General features: G+C 50.9%; 7 protein-coding genes across 7 annotated transcripts; 3 read left to right on the top strand and 4 right to left on the bottom strand.

The window, feature by feature from the left end:
- Window positions 1-150: 150 nt before the first annotated feature.
- N7532_005137 (putative microtubule associated protein (Ase1)) lies at window positions 151-2641 on the top strand (the record flags this gene model as incomplete). Its single annotated transcript, XM_056617631.1, has 4 exons — window positions 151-267; window positions 329-381; window positions 440-654; window positions 714-2641. 4 exons carry the CDS (start codon window positions 151-153, stop codon window positions 2639-2641), a joined length of 2313 nt encoding a protein of 770 aa, XP_056473790.1.
- An 879-nt stretch (window positions 2642-3520) lies between these two features.
- On the bottom strand, window positions 3521-5339 carry N7532_005136 (uncharacterized protein; the record flags this gene model as incomplete). Its single annotated transcript, XM_056617630.1, has 3 exons — window positions 3521-4764; window positions 4812-5033; window positions 5075-5339. The coding sequence occupies 3 exons, from the start codon at window positions 5337-5339 to the stop codon at window positions 3521-3523; spliced, it is 1731 nt and encodes a 576-aa protein (XP_056473789.1).
- Window positions 5340-7076: 1737 nt separating this feature from the next.
- Window positions 7077-8086, bottom strand: N7532_005135 (phytanoyl-CoA dioxygenase family protein; the record flags this gene model as incomplete). Its single annotated transcript, XM_056617629.1, has 3 exons — window positions 7077-7302; window positions 7375-7602; window positions 7653-8086. The coding sequence occupies 3 exons, from the start codon at window positions 8084-8086 to the stop codon at window positions 7077-7079; spliced, it is 888 nt and encodes a 295-aa protein (XP_056473788.1).
- An 888-nt stretch (window positions 8087-8974) lies between these two features.
- Window positions 8975-10674, top strand: N7532_005134 (Arginine permease CAN1; the record flags this gene model as incomplete). Its single annotated transcript, XM_056617628.1, has 2 exons — window positions 8975-9143; window positions 9200-10674. The coding sequence occupies 2 exons, from the start codon at window positions 8975-8977 to the stop codon at window positions 10672-10674; spliced, it is 1644 nt and encodes a 547-aa protein (XP_056473787.1).
- Window positions 10675-10868: 194 nt separating this feature from the next.
- N7532_005133 (glutamate--tRNA ligase MSE1) lies at window positions 10869-12789 on the bottom strand (the record flags this gene model as incomplete). Its single annotated transcript, XM_056617627.1, has 4 exons — window positions 10869-12314; window positions 12369-12406; window positions 12467-12539; window positions 12589-12789. 4 exons carry the CDS (start codon window positions 12787-12789, stop codon window positions 10869-10871), a joined length of 1758 nt encoding a protein of 585 aa, XP_056473786.1.
- Window positions 12669-14632, top strand: N7532_005132 (putative DnaJ domain protein (Mas5); the record flags this gene model as incomplete). Its single annotated transcript, XM_056617626.1, has 6 exons — window positions 12669-12711; window positions 12875-13105; window positions 13159-13185; window positions 13252-13310; window positions 13372-14018; window positions 14083-14632. The coding sequence occupies 6 exons, from the start codon at window positions 12669-12671 to the stop codon at window positions 14630-14632; spliced, it is 1557 nt and encodes a 518-aa protein (XP_056473785.1).
- A 713-nt stretch (window positions 14633-15345) lies between these two features.
- N7532_005131 (RTA1 domain-containing protein) lies at window positions 15346-16515 on the bottom strand (the record flags this gene model as incomplete). The annotated part of the gene is made up of 2 exons (XM_056617625.1): window positions 15346-16286; window positions 16353-16515. 2 exons carry the CDS (start codon window positions 16513-16515, stop codon window positions 15346-15348), a joined length of 1104 nt encoding a protein of 367 aa, XP_056473784.1.
- Between the last annotated feature and the right edge of the window lie 840 nt (window positions 16516-17355).

Below are 17355 nucleotides of genomic sequence, written 5' to 3'. Positions count from 1 at the left end.
TGTTCGGTGCCGTGTGTCGGATACTCACCGCGCGTTGGGTTTTCTGATTTGATCCCATCGACGCTGTCGTAGTCCCGACACCCTGTCTGGAGACACATTCCTTGACCTTTCCCTTGACCACCTCGCTGCCCCTCTGGGTCTCACCTCACCATGGCAGTCGACACCAGCTACCTGACCACTCAGGTCAACAGTATTGTCGAGCAACTTCACAGCATCTTCGATGAGATCGGAGTGCCTGCTCGCGAACGCGACTCGCGCGAAGCCGAGGTAGGCCAACCCCATCACCATCGCCTCAATTGTCGAGAATCGGAACTAATTGAGACTATAGCTCTTCAGTGCTTTGTCGGAAACATTGAACAACCACCTCAAGCTTGTTGACGAGTAAGTCTATGTCCCCAATGCGCCCTCAACACCATGCTCTAACAAAGACCGTCTACAGAGAAAAGGAAGAAATGACCCTGGAAGCTCAGCGCCTCATCACAGCCATTCAACAAATGGAGGCATCATTGGGTGACGAGCGAGCCAGTGGTCAATTCGAACTTAACCGCGATGATTTGCGCGTCACCTACCCGCTCAACCGGTGCATTACTTTCCTCCGCGAAAAGAGCGACGCTATGAGCAAGCTTCACCGTAAGAGATTCGAGCAGGTCAAGAGTAAGTCTACATGTAATACTTCAATATTTCCGTATAGCTGGCTAATACACCCCTGACAGAACTTGTTGACGCCCTGGAGTCATATTCGTCCCACCTTGAAGCCTCTTTCCTCCAAATCGAACTGCCTCCCACCGCTCCAGGCTCCACCATTCCCCCAAGCTTTGATCTTTCTCCAGCCTACGTGACTGCCCTCGACTCAGAATTTACTCGTGTCTATGAAGAATACCACCGCCGCGTTTCCTATGTCCAAACCACCAGCGAGGAGATCATCAAGCTCTGGGCCGAACTGGGTACTCCCCAAGTGCAAACCGATGCCAACATTGTCAAGTTCTACCGCGAGTCTCCTGAACAACTCGGACTGCACGAGACCGACCTCGGTACTCTGATGGCAAGACGCGACAAGTTGTTGGAAGAAAAGAAGGGCCGTGAGCGCAAGATTAAGGAGCTCCGCTCTTCTGTCGAGAGTCTCTGGGAGCGTTTCGGGGTTGAAGAATCGGATCGCAAAGCGTTTTTGTCGGCCAACCGCGGCTGCGGCCTTCGCACTATCAACGAACTCGAGGAGGAACTGGCTCGTCTCAATGAGCTGAAGAGACAGAACTTGCACTTGTTTGTCGAGGATGCTCGCTGCCGCCTGCAGGAGCTCTGGGACAGCCTTTACTTCTCCGAAGAGGAAATGCTCGACTTTACACCTGCCTTCTCGGATGTTTGCAGCGACGCTCTGCTTGAAGCCCACGAAGCCGAGATTGCCCGTTTGGAAACCCTCAAGGAGCAACGCGCCCCAACTCTCGAGATGATTGATAAGCACCGTGGCCTTCTCTCGGACCGCGAGGCTCTTTCCTCGTCCAGCCAGGATGCATCTCGCCTGATGGCCCGCGGAAACAAGGGCGAGAAGCGTGATCCCGGCAAGCTCCTGCGCGAGGAGAAGATGCGCAAGCGCATTGCGAAGGAACTCCCCAAGCTCGAGGCCGAACTGCGGAAGGAGCTGGAGCGCTGGGAGGACGAGTATGGACGGCCCTTCCTGGTCCACGGTGACCGATACCTTGACAGCTTGACTCCTGCTCCTGCTGCCTCCACCATGAGACCGCCCACCCGTTCGAAGACTCCCTCTGCGCCCCCATCCACTACCAAATCTAGCGTGTCTCGACAGCCGGTTTCTCGTCCCGGCAGTTCCATGCGAGGACCTCCTCCTCCCCGCTCCGCTACTAAGACTCCCAATGGAAGTGGTCCCATCAAACACAACACTATTGGCTATGCTGGATCTCGATCTGGAGCCAAGTCCCCTACCAAGCTTCCTGCTCGTGCTCCTTTGAGCAACATGCCGCATGGAAACAACTCCCCGGAACGTCGTGCTGGTCCCGGCAACTACTCTTCCAGCACCATGGGCAAGATGCCTCCTCCCCGTGGACCTCCTCCCAGAATGCGCGCCTTGACCGTCGAATCCAAGGAGCGCAACAGCCATATTATGGAGCCACCTCGCTGCAACAGTGCCATGTCCAGTGCGTTTGTTCGACCAGTCAGTCCCGAGGATGTTTATGATGATCGCCAACGCTCCTTCATGAGTGCTTCCGTCATGTCCAACCACCGCGCTATGGGTATTTCTCACTCATCTCACTCCTCGCTTTCCTCTCTGTCCCTGAACTCGTCTCAGGGTTACCCTCGAGCTAACCCTTACCTTTCGCACGCGCCACCTCCCCCCGCCCTCCGTCAGACTTCGAGCTCATCTGCTGGAAACACCACTGTCTCCGGTTCTGAGAACTGGGAGACCTTCGACGATGCTTCCGACGCAGAGGCCGATGCCAGCGAAGTCTACTTTGCTAAGCTTCGTGCCGCGCACGGCAAGCGATTTGCCCCCGACGACGGCATGGACTTGATGGGCAAGAAGAGCAAGGGTATCCGCAGCGTTAGTCCTGACGGACCTCACCCTGGCCAGGTCCTCCGAGTTGCGGGCAGCGACACCGAGTGGACTGATGACTTCGAAACCTACTGATCGCTTCTGAAAAAGCGCATCTTATTTCCTCTTGTCTAAAGACTCCGACGCATGTTGCACTTTACTTCCCTGGAACATTCTTTTTCCTTTATTCCTGGCGCTTCGAATTTTGAGCTGTGGTTATGCAATCGTTTGATTTACTTGACGATCCCATGGCTGGACTCTGCACGGTTCATGGCTCACGACGGACGTTCACGATCCTTTACGATTGAGCTTTTTCAGATTCCTTCAAACGGGCTGGTGTTTTTTCCACACGCACTGTCTATCGACATTCGCCTATTCCGCTCCCCTTCGTGTCCAAAATTACGACGCTCATCATGTCAATCCTGTTTATGCTTTCAATTTCTTGTGTTGATTTTTTTTTTTCAAGTCCGCAGTAGCATGATGGAGCCTGTCTGGCGCTGCCCGAGGGTGGTTTTTCTGTGTCTTTTCACGTCGTTCCTCATACGACGAAACTCCTCTTTCAATCCCGGACGGATCTTTTAATTGTGCTTTTTTTTTGTTCCTTCGTGGTTCTTCTGGCATGGTGTTATTTGCTTTTTTCTGCCTAATGGTTTCTTTCCTCGGGTTCGGTGCTTACGGTTCATTTATTCCCTCTTCTGGCTCCCGATCGTGCGGAGTTGGATCTTCTTTTGTCTGCGTCGACTTTGCTCGACTTCTATCTGTTTACTTCTAGCGCCGTACAATGCTCGCAGTAGCTTTGCTGATAATATTATCTGATTGAAACCACCTTCACTTCTGTCTTTCTATCAAGTTTTAGACAGCTTCACAATCACCATCGGGGAATTTTTCATGCGAGCTCTGTATTCGCTCCGCCATTTGAGGTCGTTGTTTCGAACAATGAGCCCAAAGTACTCGGAGAACCTGGATTTCTCATGTCTAGAAAACGCAGAAGGTATTAATTTGCGACTCATTTTGCCTGGCAAATTGAATCCAGTTCCGCTCCACTTCCACGTTTCCACTCTCCCAGAACAAACGAAGGAATTGCAAGACAGTATAGTTACACCAGAAACCCGTCGTGGATATCGACTGCAAAAAAAGAGCCTCAATTTGCGACCGACGCTCGGTTGAATGACACTCCGTGCCGGCAACGAATAAAGGAAAGAAGATATCATGGGCAAAGGCGGGAAATGAATCAGTCGCGAAAGACTCAATAATTTGCCAAAGAAGGTCTATCGAGGGTTGAAATGCACCTGTCTCCCTTGCGTGGGGGACCAATGCTTGGTAGCTGTAGATGAGGCACGCGTGATAGTGAGCCTCGATGATGGCCCGGAAATGTATCTCCAGGGACACCTGTCCTGCAGGTAGAAGGGCAGTCATGGCTGTTGCTTTATCGTATGCTTGAAGAATTCTGATGTGCCAGTGCTGCATGTCCACTCGCGTCGGACTTCTGACACATTTGGACGAATGACCGTATTGTGACCTTTCAGCCAAAGTGATATCTCGGATGAGTGATGTGAAGACCCAGGGCTGCTCATCAGATAGCAAAGATCCGGGAATGGCCTCCTGCGAGCTGAGTGCCGTTGTGAAGACAGAAACATTGCCAAATGTTTCCAGATCAACTACCTCCTTAATGAAGAATTTGACGACGTGGTCTTGAGAACGCCCATGGGAGATCTGCAGACCATGTCTTTCGATAATGGCTCGGCAAGCGCGAAGATGAAGCCTCCAGTCTGGGGATCCAGGTATGTGCATCTCTCCGTAGCAGAGAACTACCATGGACGCAAGAGTTTCGATGAGGGAGGGATCCTGATGAATTTCATTAGATGAAAAAGGAGTTTTGCATAGTTCGAAGCGCATCTTTCGACTCAGCACACCGAGGATCTCATCTCGGATACGATGATTGACTTGCAACATGTTGAGTCGATCGTGCTCGGGCGAAATGGCAGATAGGTGGGCAGCGGCAAGGCCTAGGATGGACAGACGAAGACACGATGATCGTTTTGCTAAAGGCAGGACAAGACTTCTCCATGGATTGCTCGGGCCATCAAGCCAGGTCAAGCGGAAGGCGACGTTAGATAGGAAATGTTGAAGTAGCTTGTCGGATAGTGAGTTCGAAAGTTGTTGTTTCGTCAGGTCCGAATTCCTGGAAGCGCAAGCCCCCTGGCATGGATTGATCTGGTCTTTTCTTCCATCCTGTGATCTCACAGGCCCACGACTTCTCAGATACTCTTCCTTGGAGATGCTATTTTGGTCTCTCGACTGCTTCTCACATAGGACTGGTACTTTTTTGCCCGTAAAGTGGCCTCGGCTAGCCACACCTTGATCCCATCTGAGATGAAGAAGAGGAAATCCAGGACAAGAAAACCCGCGAACAGTACACTTCTGGCATTCTGGAACTGTCCGATCGCATCTGATGCGGCGCTTAGTGCAGCAACGGCAGTCTGTGATCCTTGAGTTGCTGGACTGCTTTGTGGGAGGGCTTTGCCTTACCTCTGGATGCCACTCGGCGGTTGACTGGGAGCGAGTCAATTCGGACGTTTTTCTTCCCTTTCCCTGTTGGTGATGACATGATGACATTCCTTGATGTAGACAATAGAGAAGGGATTGGAGCAATATTCAAATGGTCAGATTTGGCTTCTACCAGCAACTTCCGATCTGGGTTTGATTTTACCCCGCACACGCGCAATTCAATGTTATCGGCCATCCCACGGGGAAACACGAGGGGATCCAAGTGTGCAGTGGGGGTCCCCGCCATGGCAGTTGCCAATGAAAGCCCTCTTTTTCAAAATCTTCAAAATAGTCAACCTATCCTTTTGTTAGAAATATCGAGATCCCGTCGGATTCAAAGCTTCTGTATAGAGAAAAGGGAATAGGCGAACCTGAGATTCCTCACGAGAAATCACTGAGTGAATGCCGAGCAGTGCTGCTTTACCTACGTATTAATAAAAACCACATGAATAATGTATGTGACCATAGATGGATATTCATTGGTGATAGTATTTAGAATGATTCTCGAGGGTTGCTAGCTTGATTACATCACCACCCATAGAAATCGTCGATGACATAAAATTGCAAGATACATTTTCTTACCCGACAAGGTCTTATGCGACTGAGAGGCAGTTCCTTGACGTCTGTACCCTGAGGCTTTAAAGCTTCCTGCTTGCTTGCTATAAGGCCCCCGGTTAGGATCCGACTGCTTACGCTTCGGGTCAATGCCAGGACCCGGCCACGAAGAAAATAACATTCTCTTTTTGGCTCGTGAAACATCACGTCCTATGAAAGCGATTTGCTACCGCTAGTTGATATATACCTATCCCGGTGTCCTTTCCTAAAACTTCAAAGATCCCACGAGTCTCAAAGACGAAATACCATCTCTATGGAATCAACCATTGGACGCGATGGGCTTGCAATTATCATCACTGGCAATCTATCGTTCCTTATAGCAACAATTCTCATTCTACTGCGCCTATATACATTCTTCTATATTATCCACAGAAAAGGAAGCCAGGCACTCTTATGGACAGTTGTTGCATGGTTGTAAGTGGCCTTCCTTACTAAGAATAATACTAACAAAGATTAGATTTTGGGAGCATTTTATTGTATAGTTGCAACCAACCTTGCACTTTCACACACACTAATGTGTGCTTGATACGCATCGCTATATACCTGGCTTGCTTTTTGCTTTCTTTAGCTAAGCTCGAGTTTGCGATGTACATTTTGAAGAGCAGGGTGGCGCCGGTGCAAAAATTATCAAATGGCTTATGCTTGGCACTGTGAGCCTAAATGTAAGTTATCAAATTTGATAGCGCTTACAAGATGAAATTGATATTGAAACAACATTATTTTGTTTTGTTCACATCTGCCTTTTGGTATGGCTGACTCGTGATGCTATATGCCGGGGGCCAAGGCCCGAGACATTAGAGATGGGGGACTATTGGCTTGTTGGTGCTGGTGGTGCGTACATATCAGATTCCCAATGCGTCTTGAAGTATAAGTTCACAGATAGCTAAGGAATGATTGCATGTGTCTAGCATGGAATTTCGCAACCGACTTTTCGCAATTTATCCAGTTTTCGTAATCTGGAACCTGCAAATCCGCCGGAAGCTCAAGGCTGTGATATGATATCGGCTCTGATGGGGCTTGGTGTACTTTCTGCGGATTTGGCCTGGGAAAGACCATTGATTATCTTCACGGAGAAGGCGATCGTAAGTTCAGTCCTTTCCTATATATAACTTGGAAAGTTTGCTATTTCGGTCATTGACATACTCTGTGGACATGATCACTCTGGTTCTGATTCTCCACATCGTGGATGTGGGTAGTTCTGATTGCGTCAAGTGCTGCACCCTTATAGCCCTTGTAAGGCACTGAAAGGGGAAACCACATGCAACTCGACAGGAGAGCACTTAGAAGTAAACCTTGCCATCACTGGAGTCATTGGATATAAGTCCCAAGGTGAGAAGATGTATATCATTATTGAGGTAAATCTACCAATTCACATGTTGACTGTCTCTTCATCCTCAACACCGAATAGTACCCTCATGGGGTCCTGGTAGTTCATGAAGCCAACACCGGGCTCTGTAAGCCCGTATCCTAACAGTCTCTGGGCCTGAGGCTTCAACTGCCGAACCCTCTCAAGTGGAATCATTAAGAATTGATTTTCAGCCGGACGAAGAGTAGGCTGACAGAGAAAGATCCCGACGGTCTCTCGATAGTCATTTCTAGGAGATAGCAAGGAGACAGACTTAAGTGTATGGATTAAACGACAAGGGTGGGCGAAAGAAACGACTCACTGGGTGACATTGGAACCACCGGCATGGTAGGTATTGCCCAGGAATATCAGAGCATCGCCGGGCTCCAACTCGGCCGGAATGGCCTCTTCGTCTAGCGGACGCCGTTCTGGTCCCCACAAATGTGATCCAGGAATGGCAATGGTCGCCCCATTCTCCTTTGTGGTCTTGGTCAACGCGGTCACACAGCCGATCATGACTGGCAGCCTCTTGTCGCTGGGGTGATAATCGCTTCAACGTATTAGTAGTAAGTTAACGTTGCTTTTTGAAGGAACACGTACTTATCATCGCGGTGCAGCACCTGCTGCCGACCCCCGGGGTTCACCCGGAAGCCCACGGTAGACGAAATAATGGGCTTCCCGCTGACAGTTACCTGGTGATCGCCTCTCCAGAAAGTGTAGCTTGAGGACACCATGGCGTTGGCCACGCTGATATAGAGAGGGTTGCATGCGAGCTCTACACACGCATCGGAAATGCCTAATAGACCACTGGCGCGCTGGGTGGTCTCGGGGAAGAACCCGTATTTATCGGGGGTATCACCGTCGAAATGAGGCTTCAGGTCTGACTTGATTTGCTGTGCGAGCTCTTTGGAGATCAAGTTTTCAATGATTACGCCGCCTTCGCGCTCAAGAACCACAACCACATCCTCGGTGGTTGTAGAGGGATCCGCCGCATTTAGTCGGACGAACGAAGGCTTCTCTTCTCGGGCAATCATGGCGAATGAGAGCTCTGTCGAGTAGACAAGGGGCAAAGACAGAAACAATCAATTGAATGTTATACAAGAAATAAATGAAAGAAGAATTGGAAGGGCAATCGCTTGATCTTTATAATTGGGGTCCAGATGGAGCTGATATCATTTGCTCTAGTACAGCAATTTGAACCAGAGATCATGATCACTGCAGAGAAAACCAACCCGCTAAGCTTCATTTGACAGGTTATGAGAGAAACCGCAAACGGCGTCTCCATGTTTATGGGGTGGATTCTGGTAGATGGGATATTGGCACCGATAATCCTGTGGAGCCGCAGAGAAGCTTGGAGCCCGCACAACACGTAGATGCGCCTTGGCCGCCGGATTCGAGTCTCGGTGGAGGCCGTCTAGTCTGTTTCGGGGAGGCCGGGAGAAAAAAGGGAAACCAGGAAAGGAAAGGGCTTTAGCGAGGTTAACCGCTGGACACGACTAAGTCGGATGGGGCAGGTCCGCGAAAAAACAATGCGGGGTACAAAAGGGGCCCGCGAGGGTTACTTAGTAGATGGCTCAAGAACAAGAAAGATCGTGAGATGTGACTAACAGAATTACCGTTTTCATCTGACAGTCCTCATTCTCTATATCTTCCATCAGCCTCGACTGGATTGACATAGAGAAACGGTTGACCGCGAGGGGCTGCAGCCAAGCAGCTTAGCCTCGATTGGGAAGTTTGCTCTTAGACTCATTTCAGCCATTTCATTGCTTGTCGGTGCCTCGGCCGGCGAGAAGGCTTTCCCGGTGGAAAAATCCCCCATCTTCTTTTCCCAGACGTGCCTGTCGTGACTTTCTTTTCTGTACATACCCCACTGGCACCGTCGCCGCGCTCCAAATCACAGGGTCGCCTTCCCCATAAGAACCATGGCCGCTGAAGTGGAGAAAGACGATACGACCATGGCCAAGAGCAACCCGACGTTTCTCAGGTCCGGCAGCGACACCGACCAGGATGCTCCGATCGCCGGAGAACCCAGACGCGAGCCGGAATTGAAGCGCAAGTTGAAGAGTAGACACTTGCATATGATTGCAATTGGTAGGCAGATAACACATGCCCTGTTGAAGAGAATGCGTGGGCTCATGCGAATACAGGTGGAACCATTGGCACTGGCCTGTTCATCGGAAGTGGAACTGCCCTGGCCCATTCGGGGCCCGTTGGTGCCCTGATTGCATACATCTTCATCGGCACGATAGTATTCTCCGTCATGACCTCGCTCGGCGAGATTGCAACCTACCTCCCCATCTCCGGCGCATTCACCTCGTATGCCACCCGCCTGGTCGACCCCAGTCTGGGCTTTGCCATGGGATGGCTCTATTGGTTCTCCTGGGCCATCACATTCGCCCTCGAACTAACCGCCACCGGCTTGATCATCCAATACTGGGATAGTTCGATCCCAGTTTCGATATTCATCGCAATCTTCTGGGTGTTGATGACTGCGCTGAATATGCTCCCCGTGAATTTCTATGGTGAGCTAGAGTTCTGGTTTTCGAGTATCAAGGTCTTCACGGTCATTGGATTCATGATATTTGCGATATGCATTGACGCCGGCGCCGGTGACCAGGGCTACCTTGGTTTCCACAATTGGGTCCACCCTGGGCCCTTTGCGGACTACCTGATCACCCCAGGACCAACAGCCAAGTTTGTGGGCTTTTGGGCAGTCTTGATCCAGGCCGGTTTCTCATGCCAGGGTACTGAACTGGTTGGTGTGGCGGCAGGCGAGACTGAGAACCCGCGTAAAACAATTCCCAGAGCGATCAAGACCACGTTCATCCGAATCATTCTGTTTTTCGTCCTCACAGTCTTCTTTATCGGTCTTCTCGTGCCGTCTGACAATGAAGACCTTCTCTCAGATTCATCAAATGCAACAGCGTCGCCGTTCGTCATTGCCGCGAAATTAGCCGGTGTCAAGGTACTGCCCTCAATCATCAACGCGGTTCTTTTGACTGTTGTTCTATCAGCCGCAAATTCAAACATCTATAGCGGCAGTCGCATTCTCGTCGGCCTGGCAAATGAAGGGTTCGCCTTCTCTTTCTTCACAAAGACCACCAAGGGTGGCGTGCCGTTCATTGGGGTCTTCCTCACGTCGGCCATCGGCCTGTTGGGTTTCTTGAATGTTTCAAATTCAGGTGCAACAGTGTTCAATTGGTTGTTGAATATCTCAGCCGTTGCGGGATTCATAGCCTGGGCTACTCTGAACACCTGCCACATTGCCTTTATGCGGGCTTTGAAGGCCCGCAAGATTAGCCGAGATGTTCTTCCTTACAAAGCACCCTTGCAGCCATATCTCGCCTGGTATGGGCTTGTGGTCAACATCGTTATCATATTCACTCAGGGTTTCACGTCCTGGATCCCTTCTTTCAGCGTTGAAAGCTTCTTCGTGGCATATATCAGTCTGATTCTGTTTGCGATTCTGTGGATTGGCCATAAGATTATCTTCCGCGATGCGTTTGTTTCTCCCTTGCAAGCGGACCTTGATACTGGCCGCATTGAGATCGAGAATGAGCATTGGGAAGTCACTATGCCGACCACTTGGTATGGTAAGGTTTGGTATATGATTGCTGGTTGATCGCTTGGTGAAGGTAATCGCGGTTGGTTTTGCTGCGTTTTTATTTCATGTATATGTTGCATTGAAGCGTTCTTGACAAAGTATATACAGATACAAGTTGTTCGGAGTAGCAGATCGGTCTCACCGGAAAAGCTCAAAGATCTTTTCCCCGGCATATATCGTACAATTCGCCATCCAGGGACAAGGAGGGGGGCTTATTGCTTGCCAGGAGCAAGAGAACCCATCCAACTCTGGTCTGCATCCTTCTCCTTATTGGCAGAGGACTTGGGAACTCTCCGGCCGGTTTGCGGAACCAAGGATTGTGTCAACGCCTTCGCATCTTGAAGTCGGCGCACCGTCTCCTCTCGACCCAGAATTGTCATGGTCTCAGGGATTCCAGGACCTGGTGCCGAAGCCGATAAAGCCCAGCGGATGTAGTGATACAATTCCTTTTTGAAGAGCTTGTCCATGGCAATTGGTGCATCCGCTAGCTCTGCCGGAAGTTCTACAGACTCCGATCCATCGTAGGAACTGATATTCATGCGGTGTGTTTCCTCCGTCCAGTGGGCGGACGGAACAAGGGCGAAGGCGGCGGCAGCAGTGTGGAGTGCTTGCATCGGGATTGAAGCAGAGGGCGTCGAGGAGGAAGATGAAGTGAGAGGAGTGGAGGCGGGTGTATAGGGGGAACGGTCAAGTTCCTTGGTGAAGAAAGTAGAGTTGCGCTCCACAAACTCGGAGGCCGTGGTATAGGACTTGGCGTCGGCGCGCAGGAGAGGAGTGATATACTCATCCAGTGTACGACCATCCAAGATCGAAGCGAGTCCTTCTTCACGGTAGTTCTCCTTCACAGTAGCAGATGCCCGGCTCACCATCTGGTCGAAATCAGGTCCGCCGGCCGCTGCAAGACGCTGTGCATGAGCCTTCTGAAGAAACCAGAGTTTCTCGAAAGCTACCACAGTATTTCCACGCGTAATCTTCAGATTGAAGATATTCTCAAGTTCCTCCAAGTTGAAGACATCTGATTTTTGAGAATGAGACCAGCCCAAGAGCGCGGCAAAATTGACCAGAGCGGCGGGGAAGATGCCTTGCGCGTCTCTGAATGATGAAAGGTCAATATCCGCATTCCGCTTGCTCAACTTCTGACCGTTCTTGTCCACAAGGAGCGGAACATGGCCAAAACGCGGAGGAGTCCACTTGAAAGCATCGTACAAAGCCATGTGCATTGGCGTAGACGGCATCCACTCCGTTCCACGGATGACATGGGTGATTTCCATGCAATGATCGTCCACCACGTTCGCTAAGTGATATGTTGGGTGTCCGTCCGATTTGAGAAGGATCGGATCGTCGTAGACTCGGTCAATCAAGTCGAGCTTACTGGCGTTGGGCTTGTTTTGGCCAGTCTTGCCATACACCAGGTCGTTGAACATAGGGTATTTGTCCACCTTCAACCGAACCACGTGTGATTCTCCCTTAGACGCACGATCCTCTGACTCCTCATGAGAGATACCGGCACATTTTCTGTCGTATCCGGCTGGCAGTCCCGCCTGGCTGCGGTGGCGCGCGAAGGAATCGAGCCGTTCGGAGGAACAGAAACATCGATAGGCATGGCCATTGGAGACCAGGTCATTTGTATGAGTTCGGTATAGGGATGTTCGCTCGGACTGAAGTATTTTTCGTCAGTCTAATTCCAGATTAAAGAAGAGATGCCCACTTACCTGTCTATAAGGTCCATACGGACCACCGACCACAGGGCCTGTCACTACAATCAGCCTTTGTTTGCTTTTAAAAGATAGCGCAATCTTCGATCACCCACCCTCATCCCAATGAAGTCCCGCCCAGTGTAGATCGTCGTAGAGTCTTTGCTCTGCATCTGGAATCGTTCGTTTCTGCGCCGATTAGCTGCTGCCCACATCACATGGTTCTTAGGGTGCCAACTTGGTCCGTATCCTCAATGCGCAATAGGAATTGGCCGCCGGTACGTTTCGCGAGGAGATAGTTGAACAGAGCCGTTCGCAATGAGCCCAGGTGAAGGTAACCGGTGGGCGAAGGGGCAAACGCGTGCGCGCAGGGGCATCGGGGAGATTGTTCTTCGGCTTGCGGAGTTGCGCGCCCGCGGACGAGGACGATGCTCTGCATTGAATGCAAGTCCAGGACCGCCGGGCAAAAAGCCCGCTGTGAGGACTCCTCATCGAGACCGAATACAAGACGACGTGATCGACAGGGCGGGCGACCGAGCCGGAGTGGTTCGAGAATGGGTTTTTTGCGGAGGCTCGGCAGCTCCGCGCGAAGCTTCCCGCAAAATTTCGATGGGCCCGCTCCAACTCCGCCGCGTTTCGCCTCTTCCCACTCCGCGCCGATACTGTCTCGTTGCTTCTTTCGCGCCGTTTTGAATCTCGGGTTCTTTCAGTTTTGTACAGCTCACAGGCGTCGCGAGAGAGAATAACCAAAAGCAGTAAGTGAAAACCACTCTGTTGGTCTTGTTGACATTACTGACCTGAGCGACAGTGGCCAAAGTCGAAGTTGACCTCTACGGTAAGCAGACCTATCGCAGCAGCAGTACTTGACAAGCAACCTGACCGAGTATTCTTACCGATGCAGAGGTCTTGGAAATTGAAAGAGGAGCGACCAAGGAAGAGATTCGCTCTGCCTATCGCAAGGTACGAGATCAGCAATTTCCGACCTCATTCTCAAACACAAACTGATGGCTATTTCAAATAGGCTGCCCTCTCCAGCCACCCCGATAAGGTTCCCGAAGATGAGCGCCCCGCCGCCGAGAGCAAGTTCAAATCGGTTCAAGAGGCGTACGAAATCCTCTACGATGACAACAAGCGCCAAATTTACGATACCCATGGCATGTCCGCATTCAACGGCTCCGGAGACCCAGGTATGGGTGGCATGCCCGGCGACGTCGACCTTGATGACCTTCTAGCGCAGATGTTCGGTGGCATGGGCGGCATGGGTGGAGGTATGCCTGGTATGGGAGGTATGCCTGGGGGTATGCCCGGTGCAGGCAAGCCGCGCCGAAGCCGTGACGAGCAGCAAGACTACGAACTCAGCCTCGAGGAGCTGTACAAGGGCAAGACCGTGAAATTCTACAGCACCAAGAATGTCATTTGCAGCCTGTGCAAGGGCAAGGGCGGCAAAGAAAAGGCGAAGGCCAAGCAGTGCTCGACATGTGGCGGTGTCGGAGTTAAGGAATTTATCAACCAAATGGGCGGCTTCTTGACCAAGCAGACCCAGGCCTGTACCACGTGTAGCGGCCAGGGTTCTTTCTTCAGCCCCAAGGACAAGTGCAAGAAGTGCAAGGGAAAGAAGACGACCGAGGAGAAGAAGCTGATTGAGCTGTACATTCCTCCTGGATCTCGGTAAGACCTTCTCCTTCGGCCAACTCTGGTGAAGATGATTTTCTGGTGCTAACCCAATGTTTAGTGAGGGAGACAAGATCGTGCTCGAAGGTGAAGCGGACCAGGTCCCGGACCAAGAGCCGGGCGATATCGTTTTCCGTCTCGTGCAGGAGGAGCACGAAGTCTTCGACCGTGCCGGTGCCGATCTCCGAGCTACCATTGATGTCACTGTTGCCGAGGCTCTAACCGGATTTTCTCGCGTGGTGATCAAGCACCTCGACGGCCGCGGTATTGAGCTCACACACCCTGCTGGCAAGGTTCTTACTCCCGGACAAGTTCTCAAGGTCTCGGGCGAAGGAATGCCGATCAAACGCAGCGATTCCAAGGGCGACCTCTACCTTGTTGTCAACGTGAAGTTCCCCGAAGAGAACTGGAGGCCCAGCCCTGAGATGCTTGAGAAGCTCAAGGAGACGCTACCTTCTCCCGACGCTCCTATTGAAGCCACTCCCGTGGATGAGGTCCACTATGATGCCAATGGAAACATGGAAGAGTTCGGCGCTCGGGATGCGCAAGGAGGCTCCGCATGGGTTGATGACGATGATGAGGAGGAGCCGGCGCAGTGCGCGGCTCAGTAACCAGCTTCTGCAAGCGATACCCTGTTTGTCAGGCATAGAAGGCGTCTGGGGTTTGCATATTTCTGGCTTGTTTGATTTTTTAGGGACAGATAAATCTCCCATCCATGATGATGATTCATATCCAAAGTCAAGCAGTTAGCTATTAGCTAAAATCAATCTGCTGTCTTCGGTTTGTCCGGCATCTCATTCTGATATTGCGGGGAGCGGTGTTTTTCACGCGACCTGTTCATAGTACATACACAGTGGCATATTTCGTAGTCTACAAAGGGTTACAATGGCTAGAGTTCACTTTCCCTTTTTCGCCTATATTGGTGCCCTATTTTCTATTAATAGCTGATCCAACACTAAAAAATTTTTACTGGAAATATGAAAACGCTTCATCTCCATAGCACATATGGCCATGGCTTGTTGAAGCTTCGTCCACGGTACAAGTGCACTAAGGGGTGGTATGATATTACCTCAGGGTAGTTGACTCGGCTGATCGTTGAGAAGACTGTTTAGTACAAATCCTTATATTTCAAGCATTGAGTCCTTTTGAAATTGGAAAACTGGAATCTTGGTTGTAGTATTTTGTTCAAGTATACTCGAATTAGATCTAAAAGCAACAAATAAGATGGTATATACATGCAAATCTAAACGAAACTAGATGCAGATTTTGGGACAAGGAAAGCCATCACAGAGAAAGGAAAAGATCAGTATTAATAAATAGCCCATCAGACTTCCCCGTGGACACGGCCATAAGAACTGTTATAGGTGTTGCCGTAGCCACGGCCGGCATAACTATCATCAAGATGGCTCTGGGGATTCCCATAACCGCTCTCGTAAGCGTTGGTCTGAGCGGGAGGGTAAAACCTCTCGTGGACGTTGGCTGAAACTGCAGGGTAGTTTTCCTCGTTGGTATTGGCCTGAGCCAGAGGGAACTGATCGTCGTGAACGTTGCCAGACCACGCGCCTTCGTGGTCTTTGTCGTAGACGCGACCGTACTTTCCATTCCCGGTAGCAGCCCCGTGAACACGAGCCTTGGTGTCTGCAAGGTACCAGAAGAAGGTGATGACCATGAAAAGTGCCATCAAGCCAACGTCCAAGCCATAGGTCGGCCACTCATGTTCCTGGAGGTATCCGCTTGTCCCGCTCTTGTATTCAACAAGACGATAGACATTCCGACCGGTGATGAGGAATGCGGTCACATAGATGGATAGCAGCATGATATTGATGTGCAGAGTCGGATCGACAGTCTCTGCAATGCCGCGTTTGGAGACCCGCACATGGAAAATGACCGAGCAAAGCGTAAAGATCAAGAAGAAGATCACCTGCAACGCGAGACCGGCCAAGATGACATTCTTCGCAATGTCGACTTTGTGGGCCGTATCGCTTGCTTTGGAGTTCGCGAGATTGGCAAGACTGACACCACCGAAAGCTTGAACCAAGAAGCAGAGAATATCGCCGACGACGAAGATCTTGGTAATCCAGTTGATGCGGATAAACGAAAGCTTAGGATGCCCAGATACGCGGATCAGACGACCGAGGAACATGTAGACAGCAGCCGTATACAGAATTGGCGCCAGGAGGACCAGAACATATTGAACGATGAACGGGCCAAGCTGGTTGAGATGTGAGTGTCCATAGGCCCGCGCAGCTAATCCCACAATCTCGACTATTCGGGTGACAGTCTGTTAGTAGTGCCTCTTTGGATCCGGGGGTAGATAGAAGAAGTACTCACATAGTCCTCCAATGATGATGGCGATGCCGAACCATTGCCGTGTCGCGATGATCCTCCACATGTGGAGCGCTGTCAAAACAATGAAAATCGCAGCGAAAACAATCGCGACGATTTTGTTGGGTACATAGTACGAGTAGAGGTTCATGTCTTCGTTTGACGCCATGATGAATGTTGTGAATGCGATTCTGAATAGTGTTCCCCTGTCGAGTCCGCTGCGCTGACTTTATAAAATCCATCGGGAGGCTGTGCGAAAATAATGGCCCCCAACAAGCTGACCCCAGCCGCAGGGTCGAACTTGCTCATTGGTTCGCAGTACTCGCTCATTCGGTCGCAGCCTTGGTCAACTGCAATTTTTTTACGATCATTCCGTTTGTAGTAGTACACAGCGCCCTGGCACCTATAAGGTCTCGTAGGGCTGTTTCTTGTCCAAGCTTGTCGAGGCTGGGCAGCAAGTGAAGAACGACATTGCGTCAGACCTGCGTGTGTAGAGAATACCCCAAGAAGCCAATTTCCCCAGCATTGGTTCCTTTGCCGGTAGTGATGGATTATCAAGTCGCCCATTCGTAGTTGCTCTCCAGTCTTGAGATCTAGTCCATGCAATGAGCAGTATGCTGGCAACCAGCAAAGCCGCCTTCGAATTAACAAAGTTAGAAATGCCGATCGCTCGCTGGATACGAATATTGCCACATCCGGACTAGTGCTAACGTCCTGCTCGTCTGTCATCGGTGAGCACGACAGAGCCCCTGGGCTTTTGTGGACCCCTCGTGGCCCGTTGGTCTCGGTTTCCCAAAATAGGCGTCCTCGCGATGAGGGCGCAGGCCTGGAAGACTTGACCGCATGATGGTGATGAGATGTGAGGTAACAATATTTAAAAAGGTATCGTCAAACCCGCTAACAGAATAGACTCATTCAAGCAGAGAAGCAGTCACATTCGTACTGGTGGCGATTCACTGGGCTGACTAAGAAAACCGCATCACGCACGGACCACACCCTCGGTATAAAC

The sequence above is a fragment of the Penicillium argentinense genome (genome assembly GCF_028826775.1).
Source record: "Penicillium argentinense strain IBT 30761 chromosome Unknown utg000005l_segment0_segment0, whole genome shotgun sequence".
NCBI lineage: Eukaryota > Fungi > Ascomycota > Eurotiomycetes > Eurotiales > Aspergillaceae > Penicillium > Penicillium argentinense.
This window is presented reverse-complemented; position numbering and strand designations above follow the sequence as displayed.